Source organism: Agelaius tricolor, unplaced genomic scaffold (assembly GCF_023055355.1).
Source record: "Agelaius tricolor isolate 1412-34295 unplaced genomic scaffold, bAgeTri1.0.p SCAF_6, whole genome shotgun sequence".
NCBI lineage: Eukaryota > Metazoa > Chordata > Aves > Passeriformes > Icteridae > Agelaius > Agelaius tricolor.
The window spans coordinates 14220301-14240627 of NW_027269266.1; the positions used below are offsets into that span (position 1 = coordinate 14220301).

General features: G+C 37.4%; 1 protein-coding gene across 1 annotated transcript; it reads right to left on the minus strand.

Annotated features, from left to right (window-relative positions):
• Positions 1–544: 544 nt before the first annotated feature.
• Positions 545–18912, minus strand: YME1L1 (YME1 like 1 ATPase). Its single transcript, XM_071428768.1, has 19 exons — positions 18701–18912; positions 17015–17146; positions 16022–16187; positions 15027–15125; positions 13463–13572; positions 12314–12464; positions 12116–12223; positions 11226–11308; positions 10268–10358; positions 9340–9492; positions 7904–8036; positions 7361–7423; positions 6778–6890; positions 6282–6437; positions 5347–5498; positions 4354–4480; positions 4182–4255; positions 3462–3548; positions 545–2339 (listed from the first exon to the last, which is right to left on the minus strand). Exons 1-19 carry the CDS (start codon positions 18728–18730, stop codon positions 2196–2198), a joined length of 2172 nt encoding a protein of 723 aa, XP_071284869.1. The 5' UTR covers positions 18731–18912; the 3' UTR covers positions 545–2195.
• Between the last annotated feature and the right edge of the window lie 1415 nt (positions 18913–20327).

Consider the following 20327-nt stretch of genomic DNA (forward strand, 5'->3'; position numbering starts at 1 on the left):
ATGTTACACACACAAAACCAACTAGGAATGACAGTAAACTCTTCAGTAATACTTGTGCTGTTAAGTTGGCCAGAAAGCAAAGATACCCTTTACACTTTATGGCTAATCTTGTAATAATCTTTCATGAACCCAATGATACATCACTTTTTTTTTTTCTTGTTGATACTATACTGTGCACACAGCAAGAAGCTTTTGAATAAGAAAAGTTGGACTTCAAAAACTTACCCCCATAAATAAGATCATTCAATACAGATTTTAGTAGCTTCAAAGAAGAAAAAGATTTTTTGCTTCTCTTAAATGCAAATTCACATTATTTAGCTGGAAAAGATCCCCTCCAAGTCCCACTACTGAAGCAGCAATTGAAAAAAGGTGTGAATTTCTAGGGAGAACATTCCCTAGAAATCTCACTTAGAGAGAGTGCAATTTTGCCATAATTCTTAAATTTATTTACAATTTTAAATGTTGTATACACCTCAATTTACATACTAGGGAACTTGGTATTACATTTTATAGCAATTTACAGTAAATAAGAAGAAAACCAATGTGCATAATTAAAATTAACCTTTATTACTCCAAAACCAGATGTCAAATATGCAGTATACTTCTGTTTCTATTGGCATATTTCCAAAATACATGTACAACTGTAACTAGTCAGCCTAGACATTTCCTATACCGTTTTATAATATTTGGAAGTTCTCCCACGCTGAGCAGGATGCCACTATAGTAAATTGACAAAAAGAGGCAAAAAAGAAAGTTGATCTTCCTTTGAAAGGGGAATAAAAAAAGCATGTGCTTTTACTAAAAAAACAAGGTTATAATCAAGCATTACACTCAGAAAATTCTAAAATACTATGTTACTTCTAGTTTTAGGTGTAGCTACCAGTTTCCATTCACATTTCTTGGCACCAGCCCAACTATTTTAATGTCCAAATATGGTAACCCTCAACATTAACATGCTAATACATGCCATCTCTGCAACAGAAGCTTGTAATCCCACAAACTACAACTGATTGTGCAGAAGGATTATGATCAAGATGTGTTATTCCTAAAATCCAGTTCCATGAGATCAGAGGAATACTGGTATATAATTGCTAGCCATCACTTCCACTTGATTGGAAACCAGTCTTGTTTTCAAAACCTTTTTTTGTATTTTCTTAGAATTTCCCAAGGTTTCTGTAAGGGTTGAAAGAAAAGGTTTTATTTCCCTACTTCTACCATAGAACAGAACTAGAAATGTTATTTGAAACAACACATGCTTCAAACATTTTCTGAATTACTTTTTCGTGAGTGACGTTGTCCTCTTCGAAGAGATTATCTGTTGGATTATCAAACACCATACATAGTATTAATAGAAACTAGTTCTGTAGAATTTCCAGCAGTGTAAAAGCACTGTCATCAAAGCACTGTCATCTGTCTACTGCAGTAATAAAAATTTTAAGAAACTTGTCAGCAGCACATCAGAGGTCACAGGTATTTCTCTTATCCCTGCTATACTTTCACCCAAAACATGGTCCAAAGAGGCTTAGACACATTTAGCCTGTTGTTTTTGCAATTTCTCTCCCAGCCATACATATGTGTATTTTAACCCCAAGAGTACTGGAAACATGACCACTAACATTTTTGTCTAGCATGGTGCTCCCAACCATCTAGCTTGTTCATTCTTTGAGATGTTTTGTTACATTTCTAAATAAGAAGTCTTTAATAGTGGTCTCTAACCTCAAACAGAGTATGAGCAATAGCTACACAACATACTATTGCTTTACATCTCAGTCTGTCACTCACCATAACATCCCAGCGCACACATTGTGAGGTATCACTTCAAACACACATGTAGCAGCACGGCCCAGGAAGCTGTGCCAACACACACCAGTGGATCTGCATGTTTTTCTGCTCAGCTTCAACACATTTGATTGAATCAAAATGCTGAATTCAACCCTGAGATTTATCCTTCTGAATAACTTCTTGTGCGAAGAGTATAAGGAGCAGAGGATGAGGAACTTGCTTTATTTTGTGTCTTATTCTGATGAGACACAACAAATAGATGGGTAACAGAAGCTCACAAGAGACAGACTAATATTAAAGTGACACTAATGCCATACACACATCAGGAAGAGAAAAAAAGGCTATGCTGCGTAAGACTACTGCATTGCTAGATGTACATTCTTCAAATTATCAGTTACATATCCCAGAAGTTATCATCTTACTTCTAGTTTTTTTCCCTCTAGAACCATTTGGATTTCTTTGGCATCCAAAGTCTCATATTTCAATAAAGCTTCTGCTAAATTCTTGTGTTCTTTTGCATGAGTCTTCAGGATGTTCTTCGCTCGCTCATAGGAGTCCTAATTTGAAGAACATGTAGAAGGAGATTTTAAGAGTTTACAACAAAAACAACAGCAAGATCCCACTTTAAAAATTGTTTCCAGGTAAATACAGCTTGAGACAAACATTTTAACTTGTGCCTTATATTCCAAAGCTAGCATGGCTCCTGATTCACAAAGCTTTAAAATACAGCCAGCATAATTAATGAAAAGCAACCACTTTATGCCACCTGTGCATTTTGCACAAGTAGGGCTAAAAACAAAGTCCTGAGATAAACCTTAGTATTGTTACATATGACTTAGAAAAGACTTACTGAAAAATTTCCTGATTTTTATAACAATTTTTTTGCACTATGAGCAAAGCTACAGCATTCACAGATTTTTTCCTCAAAGACAAGCATTTTTAAATATTTATAAAACTCAAAACACTATGTAGTTTTAGAAAGCTGAAAGCTACCAGCTGCACTAAGTCACCAGTTGCTGCAAGTGGATGTGCACTGCCAGCATTACCAGCTTCAACTTTTAGTTCTACCCTGGTAGTTCTCACAAGGCCAAATCAGTTCAAAAACAACTACAGGAAAAGTGCTATTCATTTAAATGTTACAAGTAATCCTCCTGCCTGTACCAAACTCAGTTTACCAGAACAGTGATCAGGAAGTCCAGTGATTATCAAATGTTACAAATTTCCCCAAGCATCTGACACTGATCAGTGTGAGGAACAGGATACTGGAGGCAATATTCTGATCTGATATGGCCATTCCTGTGATTTTATACAAAATTACTTCTCTTGGGAGGAATGAAATGTGAAAGTAACATAAAACATCCACATCTGTTCTAAAACAATTTGTAGCCATACTTTCTCTGTGAATTGAATAGGAAAAATACAAATCCTGACCAAACAGAAGTGTTAAAGAGTATATTAAAGAGCCCAACACCACCAACTTGATTTACGCTACTTGTGCATGACAATCACCAACAAGTTTTGATATGCAGAGATTCAAAGTTGCAGCTACATTAAATACTGGGGAATACTTCCATCCACTGGTGTATTTTCACCAGTATACACGACTTAAATGAAGTAATCAATCAAGCAGGTGTTCAATTGATCTCAGAATATGAGAGTGGAGGGGGAGAGGCTCTTACCCGTAGAAGTGTCCTCACTTCCTGTTCAATTGCAGACTGGGTTTCCGGGCTGACTTTCCCCGGATCAGTGTAGGTCATAACACCCAGCTAAACAACAACAAAAATATCTTTATCTTGCTACTGTTGCAGTCATACACATAAAACTCTAGGAGTTTCAGCACCTACTGCTTCTGCATGCAAACAAAATCATGAGTCAAATGCCTGCTCTAGTGCTCTAAGCAGAAGCAAAACAAGCCTATCCATCAACTGTGTAGTTACTGCAGAATTGTGTTTCAATAGGTCACAGTACAGATCCTAATTAGGTGCTTTCTTACTCAAAAACCAAAACAAAATGCCTAGACTACTAATACTTGATAAACAATCAACATGACTAAAGAACCTTCTAAAGTCCAGAAAACTCACTTTTGTTACCTCCTTTGCCCTCCCAGACTCAGAATTATCTTCAATTCCGAAATGTCTGGCTTTAGTATAACTATTTCCTGAAGATATTTGAGATTTTCAAGGCAATTCTGAAGTGAAAATCCTGCGAGGTAATTTTTTTAACTGTCATACACAGGATTTCTAGTTGAGCTCTCTATATCAGACCAGGTCATAAGGCTTACTCTTTTTGTGATAACTACTTACCCTAATCTCAAAGATCAGTGACAGACAAATAGGCTTTAGCTAGAGAACAGAACTTGGTTTTACTCCATATAAATATTAAAGGATTGATGATACTACCTTCTCACTCATTCCAAATCGAGTCACCATCAGTCTTGCAATTTTGGTAGCATTGTCAAAATCACTGGAAGCACCTGAGAGCAAACAGATCCAAGTTACATTACTGAAACCACATTAAATATGCCAGCCCACACCCATGATCAAAAACTCTTTTAACTACCAATTAGCTGACCTGTTGTGATGTGATCACTTCCAAATATGAGCTCTTCTGCTACTCTTCCTCCCATACAGACATCCATCTGTGCGAGCAACTGGGATCTAGTTTCACTCCATCTGTCATTTTCTGGGAGCAAAGATACCTGTAAGGTACAGAACTGTGGTCAGCTACCAAAAACTGAAGAAGTACTGAAGTAATCTCAAAAATATTCTTGTTTATATCTGAAGCAGATAAAGATTTTATGTAACACTTTGCATGCTCTGGCATGCCTCTAGTATATGCATTCATCAGGACTGCTTGGAGGTGATCAGTGGAACGACTGGAACAGCCTCCTCAGACCCTGAGCACCCCATCAATGTGAGCAACTACTGCCAGAAGAAACAGAACAAATCAACTTGCCCAGAGGATTCAGACCAGTGGTTTTCATTAACTGAACACATTAACTTGAAAAAGTTCAACAGGAAGAGACATAATAGAAATATTTTTCTGTTCAAATGCTTGGTAGATACAGGCAAAAAAGAAAAACTTATGGATATCTATGCAAAAAAACAAGGCAGGTAACCAATGAAGCTTAAAAAAGCCAAACTGAACAAAGAACAACCTGATAAAGGATTCTGTGTTATAAGTACAGTTGAGCTTCTACCTACCAGTCCTTTAGGTGTTCTTCAAAATTTTGCTGTTGGGTGCTATTTCAACTGCAGCAAAATGAAACTTACTTATATTCCTATTGCCTTGTACATGTGAACTGTTATACCAGTGCCCAATAATTGATTAAAAAATGAAGAAAGAAAGCTTTTTATTACACAGAAAGGATGACCTTGGGTTTTCCCAAGAGACTGCTCATACCTGAGTATTTCAAAAGACTACAATATTCATTAACATAATCACAGCACATAGCATCGTTACAAATTCTTCTATACCACCAAACCAACATAAAACTAAATAAAGAAGTATTAATAAACTAAACAAAATTTAAAAATACTAAAAAATGGATGAAGAAACACTCACATGTCCCAGTGTTGTTCCTCGTGTCATGATTGTGGCCTTGTTGATCGGCATGGCATCCTTGGTGTAATAGGCAATGATAGCATGTCCAGACTCATGGTAAGCTGTGATGGTTTTGTTCTTCTCATCAATTTCTACACTTCTACGCTCAGGTCCTGAAACAGAGGAACATTAAATACACCTTTTTGTACAGCTGGCCACTGCAATCCACACCCTACATAAACTCAAACAGGGCACAAAGCAGCCAAGGAACAGCAAGTGATCAAAGGGAACCAATACTTAAGTGCAAAATGTTTACGAGTCAGATTTCAATGTCTAAAACAATGGACCCAAACATATTCTACAGACAAGCTGCTTTTAAAGTAGTAGATTTAAAATGCAGTCTAAGTATCTGAGAAAACTCCATTTCCTCTCTCAAGCATGAATACACCAGATTTATAGTGGTTATGTCTAAGATGTTTAAGATTTGTGCTACCACATGAGAAGTTAAACAGACGCTCCAGATTTCTGGTCATCCATAAGGGAAGGATAAGAAATCAAGCCTGTGTCTCCCTCCAGGCTGAAGTAGGACATGCAGCATTTTTAATTTTAAAAATGGTATGAAATTTTAAAGAATGTATTCTACACTAAATTTTACATACTACTCTCTGGTCTCAGAAGGTTCTATTCAGAAATAACTAATAGGAAACTTTATTTGTTAAAAAAAAAATACAAACAAACAAAGAAATCCCCCCCAACCCCACTATTAAAAAAACCAAACCAAACAAACAAACAAAAAAAAAAAACAACAACAAAAAAAAAAGCCACAGTGCAACAATCTGAAAACAACACCATAAAAACTTCTCTATTCCCCTGTAAAAGTCCTTATCATGTAAGAAAATAGTAATATACATTAATGAATTGTAATATACATTAATGTCTTTTGTATAAAATCCTACCCATTAGAATTTTGTCCTTTGAGAATTCTAGTTCTTTCATGGTTACCATATCTTTTCCATCCACAGCTGCCTTTAAGGCAGCTTGATTTACAAGATTTTCAAGCTCTGCTCCAGAAAATCCTACTGTGCCTCGTGCAATTATTTCCGGATCAACAGCTGTAGGGGAAGAAAAAAAACCAAAGCAAAACCATTTTGTTTATTAGAGTCCATATTGCTCCTGAAATTTTAAGCAAGAATCATATTCTATTAAAAAATGATGCATTAAACAAACAAAAATAATAAACGAACAAATCAGTTTTAAAAGAAATTAAGCTTAATTCTCAAGACACTATGAACTCTTAAGGACCACAGAGAAACACGACATAGGAGACAATTTTTGTCTTCTTTATTGATGCAGTAAAGCCACAACTGCTAATGGAACAAAGGACTAATCTGAGGGGGCAGATCCAGTATAAAATCTGTTACATAAAAAGACTACAGTAAAATATTTACTTACATGGGTCATACTTGATTTTATTAAGGTACCACTTCAAAATTTCCGTGCGACCTCTTACATCAGGCTTGGGAACAGTAACTTGCATATCAAAGCGACCAGGACGTATTAGAGCACTAAGGGAAATGACAATTTAGTACATTGACTCAAAAATACTGCAGGAAACTTACTAATGTATATCAAGGAACAAAAATCCATTGCTGGTTCTAAAGATATCTACACATATGAAAAGAACATGTTTTTCTTATCTGCTTGTAAAACGACAGATTAAAGGTATTTATTGACAACTAATTTTAAAGGGTTTTTTTGCATTTGAAAATTTTGTGTTCCGAACAAGGAATGCAGCTTATCAATTTAGCTGAAAAACTTGCAGAAATTTCAAATGTTTAGAAACATATTAATTATTTCTCCATATTTAACTCTGCAACCTATTAAATGCCAAAAACCAGTCAATACACATCCTTTTTAAGAGGGAGAACTCCAGCTATGACAGTGCAATACTTGAAGATTTTCACAAGCAACTTTGGTTTTGTTGCAGGCATTTTTTACTATATGGTCTGTAAAACAAGCAATGAATTATACTCACTTGTCTAATGCTTCAGGGAAGTTTGTGGCACCAATAATAACAACACCTTCATTTGGTTTAAAGCTGTGTGGAAAACAAAGTGTGATTTATTTTTTTTCTGGACACAGAATTTACAATTTTGTCAGTAACTACTGTTACTGACCTTACTGGCCAGTCAAAAACATGCTTTCACACTAAAACATGTGATCTAAGAATGACCATGTTAAACTCAGCAACTGGTTAAAAACATGGTCTAATCTCTGTGTTGAGCTTCTTTCCTTTAGATATATAACCAGGCTAAAAAACTTAGAAATTATTTAAAATAAACTGCAGCTGTTGTGCAAATACAACTCAAAAGCTTCTATATTCTTTACAGTAAGTCCATTAATGCTACTGTTGGTAGTACTAGAAAATAGCCATAAAAGCATATTAAATATATATCCTTAAAAGCATTACAAAAAATTACACAAAACTTCAAAGCTGACAAGAAGAAAAAGTTCACCCACATACCAAAAATACCAGTCAGTCAAGCACTTTTTGTGCCCTCAGAATTCACATATTTACCCATCCATTTCAGCAAGGAGTTGATTAATGGTCTGTCTTGAATAGGGGTGCATTGGAGATTCAATTCTCTTCCCACCAACAGAGTCCAATTCATCAATGAAAATAACACAAGGTGCATTTGCTTTTGCTTCCCCTGACAAAAGGAAAATAGCAGAAGGAACCTTGAACCACACAAAGGAACAGACAGTCTATCAGGTAGTTCAGGATTCTACTGTTTCTGTTATTCCTGGATTACAGAGTGTTCTATTAGACATCACAAAAACTGTCTTGCTTTTAGTCTTAAAAAAAGGAAAGAGAATCTTCACTCTCTTTATCTTGCGATTTCAAAAATATATTTCCTTATCAGCTTATTCTTATCAGGCTACAAGAAATCACTAGTAAAATAAACTATGAAATTGTCCTATTTTGTATGAACTTCTTACAAGAGTTTATTTTATAGGCTTAGGTAGAGAATATTTGCCTATTAAATAAAAACAATATAAAACTTGATGGTCTCAACACTAAATTACTTTAATAGAACTTCTTGTTATTTTACAATGAAGGGCTCACACTCAAGTTTACAGGTATTAAAACACAAAATAAAAGTGCTGTAATAAGCATGAAGACCATCAATTGGTACATGCATACCAGGATGCAATTAATTTTACCCCCCAGACATATCTGTAACATTAATATTACCAGTCAGGTGTCCACACTTCTGTAGTCAACAGAAGGAAATGCATTTTTAAGGCACTAAGGTGCATTATATTTTGCACTCCATCCATGTAAATTGACATTTTTTCTACAAATGCAAATTACTTTGTAAATTGTATAAATTTGACCCTATCAATCTTCCATTTAAGAGGGAAGCTGGATTTTCTCTTCCCCAATAATATTTTCACACTTAAAACAGGAAGTCTCTTCTGTGAAAGCTATAAATCTAAACATTAGTTTTGAAGGTTTTGTTATCCTGCCGATGGGTCTGCGAAAGGAAATGTCAGCTTATTTCCATGCCACGATGCCATAAAGCTTTAATTCAGAGTAAAAAAAATCTAAATATGGGGGCAGTAATTGAGAAGGTTAACTCAATTTTTTCATCTTACATTTACAATTAAAATTTTCTAGAATTTATATATGACTAAGTACATTACAATTTCAAATCTTCAATTTAGTGTATAGAACATTATATTTCTAATTAAATTACTACTTCTCTCTGGGACCATTGTAAAATCAGTTATAAGTTTAGCTATCATTTCATGTGATGGGTAGGAAGAAGTTACAGTTAACTGATGCTCACAGAATTGGGACATTTACCTACACAATTAAAGCTTTATTTGTCTCATACATGACTACTTTCCAGTAACCAGAATTGTAACTAATCAAGCCATGTAAACAACACTGAATACTTATTAATCTTACATGCGAAAAGATTTCAAACCCAGGAATATTTAACTTACTGAAGAGGCTCCGGATGCGACTGGCTCCCACCCCAACAAACATCTCATCAAACTCGGAGCCGGACGCGTAATAGAATGGAACATCGGCTTCCCCCGCCACAGCCCGCGCAAGGAGCGTCTTGCCAGTACCAGGTGGTCCAACTAACAAAATGCCTAAAGACAAACAAAAAACCCAACAAAACCACCACACCCACACAGTCTTCTTATATGAGTAGTTTCTTCCATGCGTTAGAGGAAATAATGTACACTTGGCTCCCAAAAGGTGCTAAGAGCCCATTTCAGGTAGTGCTCATTACTGCCAGTCTGAAGGAGCTTCCTGGAACAGATCTAGATACAATTTGATCCATATTTAAACAACAACAAGGACTTGTAAGACCATCAAAACAGAAGCCTGAAATACTCTGCAGATTTAATGTTGAGTTTAGCAGCTGAATCCCTAATAGTGTTTGCTTCAGACTGATATTTTCCTGGCTGTTTTTGTGGAATTTTTTTTTTAATTAAATCCTTCCAAGTAACTGTCTTTAAACAGTGTAGAGCACTAACAGGAAACAGATTTCTCAGATCTATGCATTTCGGATTTATGTGGATTTCCACTATGATCTTAATCATCCTTTTACATAAAAACATTGGTTTCTGAACTATCTAAAGCAGTTAGGCACTAAAGGTGCTAAAAGCCATAAGGAAGAAATAAAAGCCTTTTAAGAGTTCAGTTAATAAACCCTCCTGCTTTACAGGACAAAATACCACTGTTTATTAGTTCAATAACTGAATAAGGCACAGTAAATTTTGTCTAACCTCAAAATTTTAGTTTGCATAATACATGAAGAAATAGTAAGAAACTAGGCTGTAAAGTAGTCACTCAGTACAGAACATGCCTCACAGCTATGGCTACATAGGTTTTTAACTTCTGCTGAGCAATTATTCTTACCTTTTGGAAGTTTACCTCCTAATACAGTAAATTTGTGGGGGTTTTTCAGAAATTCCACTACTTCTTGCAATTCCTGCTTAGCTTCTTCAACCTATACATGAAAAACATGCCATAAAATAAGCATTTATAAAACACTGCATGTTTTTCTATGTAAGTTTTCTATTAGAGATTAAGTCCCTAATTGTGTATTGAAAAAAAATACAAACAGAAAAAGATTAAAGTGTACCACAGAATTTGTGTGGATACCAATATTTAATTCAACCTATCCTAAAACTGTTTGCAGGACTAAGTAAACATTAAACTCAGTAACACTGAAGGAACAACCAAACAGTTCAAGACCAGGTATGACCAAAGAAATAAACACAAAATCAAAAATTCCAAATTAAAATATTAGTCTTTTTAATTAAAAAGAGACTAATTCTATCTATTTGTCCAAGGGGAAGGAAAGAGGGAGGTCCTCATTTTGCCACTAATAGTCAAAGAACAATTGAACAGAAAAAATAGAGGTATCCTATCAGCAGTGACATGCCCACTTCTTTCTGGGAATCTCCCTATCTCCTGTCCCAATAATACTGCCTGAAAGAGATGGTACTAAGAGACAAATGACCAAATGGCATTATCATCTTCATATGCCAATTAACTTCTGGAAAAGGTAGATTAATATTGATATTTATGGCCTGCCATTTCCTATTATAGTCTTTAAAAATGTTATTCAACAAGTAGAGTGCACCTTTTATGAGGTATTGAATTCCACAAAAACAAAGTAGAAAAAGAGTGGTTAAAACAAAGTTAAAAAAGAGTGGTTCCTTCACCTTGGAGTGGTCAATGCATATAAAGCTTCACTTACTACAAAGAAATTTCTTGAACAGACTAAGACATTCATAATGATTAGCTAAACATCAGACTCACAATGATTACTTAAAACAAGAACTTGCACACATTTTACTTTTGCTCTTACCCCTTTAACATGTTCGAAGGTGACATTTTTCAGCTGGATTGGATCAACTGCTGCATCAAAGATACTTGATGTTCGAAAGCGTACTAAGAGCAAACAGCAGATGACGAACAACAAATTTACACACAAAGTCATTTCATTGCAAGACTGAGTGCTGCACCCGAACACATGCCAGTAAGACACTGACCTTATACCTGCCCTTTTGACAGGGCATGTGTTCATTTACAACTGTCCAGCAGGAATAAGATTTATGTTTCAAAAAAATCTTTAAAATATTTGCAATTAATTCAGTGATATGCTTTTTAGTCACGTGTAGTACAGAAAGCTCCTCATCCAGAAGCATGTACACAAAGCCAGAACTTCTCCCTCAGTGTTTCTATACATATCCTAACTTTCTTGAGACCCAGGTGATAACTAAGCATCAAGTTGAACATCTCCAGTTACGTTAGCTCAGCCTTTTGATTGTTCCACTATTTCCAAGAGGTTTCTCAAGATGGCAATTTAGCAACACAAGTTCCTGGTTGCTATAAACTAGGCTGTGATTACAGATTGAAAATTCAAACTATCTTGCTTACAGCTGATCTAGGTAACACATAATCTAAACTGAAAGTCAAATACCTAACTGGTGACCAGTCTGACTTCTCTGGTTCCATGTTACTACTTCACCAAAAGAAACACAGTAATTATACTGACACAGAACATTTTTGTTTTCATAAACGTTTTGTTGCACTGTCATCTGAAAGGCTGTAGCCAGAAGCAGTAAATAACTCTTAGGATAACTTTTCAGTGTACTAATAAAAACCAATCACAATGCCAAAACATATTTAATTTATGCTAAAACTGTTGGAAGAAACAACACAAGTGAAACAGTGTGAAAAAAAACATTAACTAACCAGCATCAGAAAAGGAACCTTTCCCAGGTAAAAATGATGAATATATAGCAAGATAAAAACAAAGAACGAAGAGAAAGAAAGAAAGCAAACGTGATCTTCTTAAGGAATCTGTAAAAGAAAATAAAAACATATTTAACATGGGCTAAAATAAATACTTTCTAATTGCAAAGACAAGATATGTGAATTAAAACAACTTACCAAGTGTTTTTTGCAGGAATACCTGTGCTTTCAAAAAGCCTTCTGCAAAACCAGTTTTAAAAGCATCCTGGTGTGCCTCTGGGATGTTTTTTGTTTTCATTAGTGTGTCTAAGTTTTCAACATCAATTCGTCGCTTTCTCAGGATAAAACCCTGCAATGTTTTCCAAAGCAGTGTTAGTATACACCAAGTTTTCATAAACAATTAACTTACCAGCTGGCCAACATGGGTGATAGGAAAAAAATAAAATTTCAACGGCATATAATTCACGTGCTACTGGGTTAGTTAGAGGGTACAGGCCAGTAGCTCAAGTGTGAATCCCCATGGTTTGAGCACAGGCATTCCCATTTTTGCTGAGCCCTCCTGGATCCCAGTTCCAAACTGAAAACATACCCTAAGACAGATCTGTACACAGCCAGCTTTGTTCACTGCATTCAGTGGGACTTATTAGCTTAAGCTTCTTGCTTTATTTCCAATTGCAAAATATCTTTGCAAGTATCACTTTGATGGAGCTTAAGCAAATACATCTTATATGCCCTGTCAAATTTCAGAGCAGCACTGCATGGAGGTAGCTCTGGTTTTATCTTTATCCACAGTACATCTAGTCCCCAGATGAAATAAACCACATATGCCTAGAAGAAGGGAAGAGTTCAAAGATAATTTACACACAGAGTTAAATGAAAAGCCTTAGTTAGCCTGACTTCTGTACAATCAGCAATTAGAAGCAAAAAGTACCCAGGTTAACTTGATTTTGTTACTGCTTTGGATAATTATCTGCTGACTTGAAAACACACATTCTTGTATGTTAAACTAGCTGTATTTCTGCTCAAAGAAATAATTCCTTTGACTTGAAGCTATTTTTAGTTTATATTCTGTTTTAGAAACAGAAAATAAAGAATTTAATTTCTAGAGTTAAAACCATAGTTATATGCTGAAACTGATCTCCTAAAAATTCAAATAATTGGTGATATATGGAACAAATATATGCATTAATAAGAAAAAACAATACACTGCCATTAGCTCAAGTTTTAGAATTAGGAATTATTTTCATGCTAGTGAAAGAAAACACCCCTGGTAAATTTTGAAGGTTTAGTCAAGAGAAAGAGGTGGTTTGAGTAAGCCCAAAACAACTTAATGTTACTTATATTTACCTTCAAAATTGAAGAAAGTGAACTTTTTGTTTCTGTGAATTGATCAGATGTTGACTGCAGACGTCTTGATCTTGATCTCAGAGTCTTAAAGTTCCGTGTCTGTATGTAAACTTTATGTAGTAAGAATAAACAGAAGTTAAAACCTAATCATTATTACCACTACCAAAAAAAAAAAGTCTTAAGAAATTTCTGAAACTATTATATGAAAGAATATGGAATATAATCTTCCCAACATATCCACTGTACTGTAAATGGATAGTTATGTAATCACGAACTCTATTTGTCATCTGACCCGGCCAGTAAACTTCTATTTCACATAAATTTTCAAGTTAAAATAATCTGGGTTCATGTTGTAAATTATAGCTAATTGGCCAACTCAGGGAAGAGGAGACATTCAGACAGTTAAATCCAGGCAGGCTGACAAAAATGAAACATTCAGAAGCAAATGCAGAAGGATGGGAATAATGCTTTGTGAGCTCTGCTGGTAAAATGCCCTGAGGAGAACTGGAATGGTTTCAGTGTACTGTTAACTTCCTTAGTGACAAAAGAAACGAGACCCTTTAATCACAGTGAGCTAATGACACTCTAAGTTCTCTCCTACCACATCAGAAACCTTGTGAGGGACATTTTACCACAAGTGAACGTTTTCCTTCTTTTACTACTACATTTTAAAATAAACAGCAACACCAGTCAATTAGACTGGTTTCACTAAGCTATTTGTTGTTCTAGAACAGCACCAGATAAAAAGAACTTCTGCAGCTGACCCTTGAGTCCTGCTCAAAAAAGGTCTAACATTTGATCAGGTAGTGCTGGACCTTGTCCAGCTCGGTTTTGAAAATCCCCAAGGATTAAGATAACCAAACTTCTCCACATGATCTGTTTCAGAACTTAACCATTCTCAATGTGAAAATTTTCAAACAGGTTTTATTTCATTTGCTTTTACTTGGGATTGTTGTCTCTTCTTTGAGGTGTATATGAGAAGGGTAACTGATATGGCTCCAACAGCAATTGGATCACTCCTTGCCTTTTATTCTGCTAACTAAAACCTCAGATCCCCTGTATAAAATGCTTAAAAATCTGCCCCCTTCCTTGTGACTCATTACTGGGCTATCTCCATACTGTCAGCATTTCTCTTTGCCACAGGATACAAACATAGATATACCTACAGATGGCATCAGAAGAACTGAATTTAGACAATACCTGAACTTCCTGAACTGTTTATTATGTTTTCACTAATGCCACCAGTCACCAAACCCCTCAGAAAATTCAACTGGATGAGTACTGAATTCAACATATTTATTGATTCAAAAATAGTCAATTCATCTGTGGTCTTTTGAGATTACAATCCACAAATACTGACATCTTGGAACAACATGGTGATTACTAAATTCTGGAAATACACTACTCAAGTGCAAAAAATAACTTCATGATTTAAAGTGTTAATATTGACCTAAGTTTCTCCTGGAAGCTTACTGGTATTTCCTGAGTGATGCCTCTACAACAAATCCAAAAATACTTTTCCAGAACAGACAAATTAAAACCAGTGTAGTTTAATGCTTTATACCTGGCCAACACCGAACATCTGAACAGAAATTTTGGAGGGGATGAGGATGTTGTCCGTACAAACAAGATGAGCGTAAAGCACTGAAAACATCCACAAAACCTGCAAAAAGATACAACAAAGTGTAAATACACCATGTCTTAAATGGCAACTTAACATTACTTCTTGCACAGTTTGCTTTTTAGTTTTTAAAATATTAATTCTATTTTACTATAGTACTCCAGGCATCTTTAATTAAACAAATTTCCAGAACATCTATCAAAGCTTTGAAGCATTTCCAAGTATTTATATGCTTTCAGGCAATTGTCAGTGAGCTAATTTTTTTTTGTATCTCACAACACAATGCAATTTAAAATCTTTTCTCTAACAGCAGCTCTGCAATATTATTCCTTACACTCCTTCTTTCTAATGCAGTACTATATAGACAGTATCTCAAATGCCAGCTATATACTTCTTTTTCTAATACACTTTTAAGCATCTGCGATGGTATTCCTTCATTTTAGACTAATTCCAACAAAACACCTTCACCTGCAAGGAACTACTCTTGTTTATTTCAGCAATGAAATACTCTACATGGAGTATTAACAGCTTGCTACCTTGAATTCCTTTCTAATTAGTATCTTTGTGTCACATTCCTTTAAGTAAAAAATTGATAAAAATGTAATCTAGGGATGTCTATGACATAAGTAGATTAGCAAAATCTAATGTCTTGATGAAATAAACTGGTGGTATATTCACAGCTCAGGCTCATCATTAAGAGATAGAGCTGAGTTCAGAAAAGTTTAACAGCAACCAAACTCAAATCCAAAGAAACAATTAGTTCAATTTTCTAAATTTCTCAAGTTTACAGAGACAAGCTATATACAGGAAAGAATCCATTAACACTCTTTATTAAATACATTTAACTACAAATTATCTACAGCACAAGAGATTAAACTGAAGAATAACTGTATTCATCTTTGTAATTTAACTCTCACAAACACTTCACTCAAACATACCATGCTTATTTTCAAAGAAGGACTGAGCAGAGACATATGACGTGTGCCACTGCGAGGAGACTTTGCTTTCTGTACAGTAGCCAGGAAGCAGCCTGTTCACCAACTCTCTGAACTGGTTAGCTTTCAAATCAGACAATCCCAGATCTCTTAAATTTTTAAATACAGACTGAAAAATAGAAATAAATGTGAAAAATTTACAGACGGTTACCCTAGAGAAAAAATTTCTCAGTAGCCCCAGAAGCAAATACAGACTGAAAAAAACCAAACCAACCAAACCAAAAAACCCCACAAAGACCCAACAATGGAATCACAACACAGTGGTGACCAGTACAACCCATGCAGATTTCCACGGTTCTGCAGTTACTGAGAAATTCCATGGTTTTCATCCCAAAAAAGTGCTTAGTTACAAACCTCATAAGAAGTGAGTTGAAAGAGAAGTGGCAATATCTAATACTACTTGGCACTGTTTGAATTTTCAACGTCAAAAGCAAGAAATACCCAATGATAATGAAAGATATTTTAACAGAAAAATAAAACCAAACATGAAACCATGCCACTTAATCTCTCAAAAAACTTCAACACGTCTTAAGTTACAGTCCCCATTTCCTCACAAGCAATAATGACACAGACTTTGCTAGAACTCAGAATAAAAAGGTAATATAGGGTTTATTAACAGAAAACTTATTGCTACTTTACAGAAAGAACTATTAAACTGGAAATGAAAACAAATCCCTTCCTCATTTGCAAAGTATTACTGACACAAGTACCAGCTCTTTTTTAAAATGAAATACTGTAATTTTGTAGAATCCTTACTAGCAAAACACTGACTGACTGCAGTTCTGCCAAAAGGATACATTCTACATGTTAACATCCTGTTTTGTTTAGTCATATTACATTATTTTATAGACCAGTCAAATATTACATTCAATTAAACTCATATTATTCAGATTTAATATCAGTTAAACCATCGCTTTTTCAAAAGGTTTTTTGTACCTCACTCTTCTGAGGATCATGCTCTGGGGAGGTGTCCCTCTGGACAGGCTGTATGGATGCTTTGCTGGCAGAAGTTGTGGAGTTTTTTGGTGAATGAAAGGCATTGATAAGGTGACTCAGAGGAACAGTAGCCTGGAAAAAAATAGATAAGGACTTAAACTTGTTTAAACTATTTAAATATACTTCTGTTCCAAATTCTAACTTATAACAGCATATCTTGTACACTGCCTTTTAAATGAGGACCTTATTATAAACCACATTATCTTCAACACCACAGTGTTAGCTGACACCTCTTTTTAAAGAGAAAAAAAGAGAAAGTTTAAGCATGTATGACAGATTAGAAACTCGTCTTTTCATCTCTAAAGCAATACTTTTATAACTTGAATTATCTGTACTTTTTCTTGCATTATTATTAGCCATTCCCAAATGTTGCCTTTATGTTTTCTTCCTTAGGATCACACTTTCAGCTTAAGGATCAAAATGAAATCCACAAAGCAGACAGTCAAATCTGCAGCTCGGCAGCATTCAGCCAACTCCACCTCAGGAATCAGTACAGAAGCCCAGGTGCACCAGTAGCAGGGCTCCTCCTCCTGACACGACTCCATCTCTTGTGAACCTATGGGACAAACGACCCCAGCAGTTCCGAACCTCCTCAAACTCTGTACACGTCCCAAGAGCTGGGACACAACCCTGACTACTGGAATGATCCCTAATTGCAATTCCTGACTGAAGCACAATTGGGATGTCTATGAACGTCCTCCTGCAAGGACTACCATCTCTGTGTTGAATAGACAGCAGATCAAAAGAGACAATGCTGTGAGACATGAAAACTGTTTCATAACTAATTGTACAAAATTGTAATTAGACTCAGTTTGTGGCAAAACCATAAAGCCTCTAGAGGTCAAAGCCAGCATCCCAACCACTAACCAGACTTTCCATCTGCATTTCTCACTCTGGTGAAATGACACCTTCCTAGAAACATATAAACTCTTCCATTTCACTACTCTAATGAAAGCTTTAAACACATTCTCCACGTGTGGAGAGAAGAACCAAATCCTATAGTCTATCACACACTAATACAAAACTTAAAAATAAAACCGAAACCACTGTTTCAGATCAAAGTCCATAAAACTCACCAGTCCCATCAGACTCATTGCCTAATTAAAGGTGCCTTCCTGATTGTGTTTAGACTGATCTGTGTAACAAATTACAATGGTTTTCCCTCCACTAACTCTTCTAAGTCATTTCCTCTTGGCTTTCACAAGAACCCGTTAAAATTAACAGCATAGTTTAACTGTAGTAACACGTCAGCACCCCTTGCTTCTGCTACAAAAACAGACACTAAAAAGCGCCATGTAAGGTTATTTCGTCGTTTCAGAATGCTTTTACTCTTTCCAAACTTTTACTGTACCCCTCTCTCTCTCCCCAATTTATGTATCTTTTTCCTCGATGCGGACCGCACACCGCCCTAGCCCCCACCCGCTCCTCTCCCAGCTGCGGCCGCGCTGACGCCCAAAGCCCCGGGAACGTGGCAGGCAGGAACGCGGCTCCTCCCGTCGCTGCCCGCAGCCGCCGGGCCTTCCGAGCGCCTCCGCCCGGACACGGAGCGAGCCCCCGCCGGGAGCGGGCCCGGGGCAAGGCGAGCCGCGCACGGCACCGGGCCGGAGCGCTTCGCCAGCCGCTCACCTGGGGCTGCACGGTGGAGAAGGAAAACATCCTGCCGGCGGGGCCGGCGGCGGCCGCAGACGCCTCTTCCGCCTCGCAGCCCAGCCGCAGGAACCCGCCCGCTGTGGCCGCCGGCGGGGAGGAGGCGCCGCAGCTCCGCTCCGGGAAATGTCCGCCCCGCGGCCGCGCCGACCGGGCCGAGCCGCCCCGGAAGCGGCGGCAGCAGCGCAAAGAGCTTCCGGGCCGCCGCCGCTGCCCCGCGCAGCCGCCGCCTCGGGGCGGAGGCGGAAGAAGGGAGCGGGCGCAGCCGGTGCTGGGGTGCCCGGGCAGGGGGGCGGGCGGGGCCCCGCGGGGGACCCGCTCTCGGCCGGCGGCGGTGCAACTGCCAGAGGGTCCTGCCCCTGCTCGCTGTCATCGCCCCCGGGTGCTGTCCGGAACACGGGTCGTTAACCGGCGCGCAGCGAGATATTTCTAATTTGTATTCTAGTTTGCACAACGTAGGGACATAGGTGGTGACCCACGAAAGGCTGGCTTACCAATCATAAAACTTGACACTATACATTTTAACAACAACATCAACATTCCTTGCTTACAAATTACATAAGTATTTTGTTAATTAGACTTCAACCCCGTATTTGTTAGCTATAGAGCTCCCTTCTCACGCTAATCGGTGTGTAGGTGCAGTTCTTCCTTCCATTTGAGTCTGGGGTCCGTTTTGAGTAAGGTGGTCAGGGTCTCCCACTACCAGAATTACCCTTCCCCAGTTACTGCTCAGTCCTGACTTCAGTCCTGGTGGCTTTTGTCCAGACAGCCCATTTGTCTTGGGATTATCTTTCCTTTTCCTTAAAACAAAATATTAGCCAAGTGTATGATGTTTCTAAAGCAATAGAGGATAGGGAGGTGGGTGATTCGAGACAGCCAGCACAGTTCCACCGAGGGAAAATCCTGTCCGACCAACCTAGTGGCCTTTTAGGATAGAGTAACTGTATCAGTGAATAAGGGAAGGGCTATGGATGTCATTTATCTGGACTTCCACAAAGCCGATTTTTGCGGGAGTTTATTAGCGTTTTCTTTCTTTCACCGGACCACAGCTCTTAACTGAAAGTGCTCCCCCACACCAACTTGCACTGCTCTGGATGAGCACAGCCCCACTGCTGCCTCCCCCTGCCTTTGTGTATATACGTCTCTTCTGTTTTCCACTAGCACTCTCCTGATCAGTCACGTAACTCAGCTTGCTGATTCGGCAGAAACCTCACCTGACAACAGTAAAAAAATCTAAAAGGCAATAAACATTTATCTAGATCCACTCCATGAAGCAGCTTTCCACTTAGCTATACAATGGCTCACGCTGCCTCGAGGGAAGAGAGAGGTGTTGCCTCTTTCCGTGAGCTCAGGCTGTAGTGGAGTACACGCTCCTGATGCACTACCATTGCTGGCATACCCTGATGTCTGCCTAGGGTGCCAGCACAAGAACCAACCCTTCTCTCAGCTGGATTTTTCCACTGGCATTGCAGCCTGTGAGACACACCCAAACTAATGTTGCAGAGTTAAATGACACACAGATAAGGAAAAATTGTATTTTAATACCAATACAAAAAGCTAATTTAAAACATGTTTTCTGCATTTGCTTATTAAATTGCAGGCATTG

Bases quoted from the DNA above. Each gene is read 5' to 3' on its own strand.
- YME1L1 (XM_071428768.1), bottom strand. From the start codon at position 18,730: ATGTTTTCCTTCTCCACCGTGCAGCCCCAG. The intron at 4,481-5,346 runs GTGAGTGTTTCT...TGTACCTTACAG, and splicing joins GAGGAACAACACTGGGACAT to GTATCTTTGCTCCCAGAAAA. The intron at 2,340-3,461 runs GTAAGAGCCTCT...TCTTCAAATTAG, and splicing joins AAGTGAGGACACTTCTACGG to GACTCCTATGAGCGAGCGAA.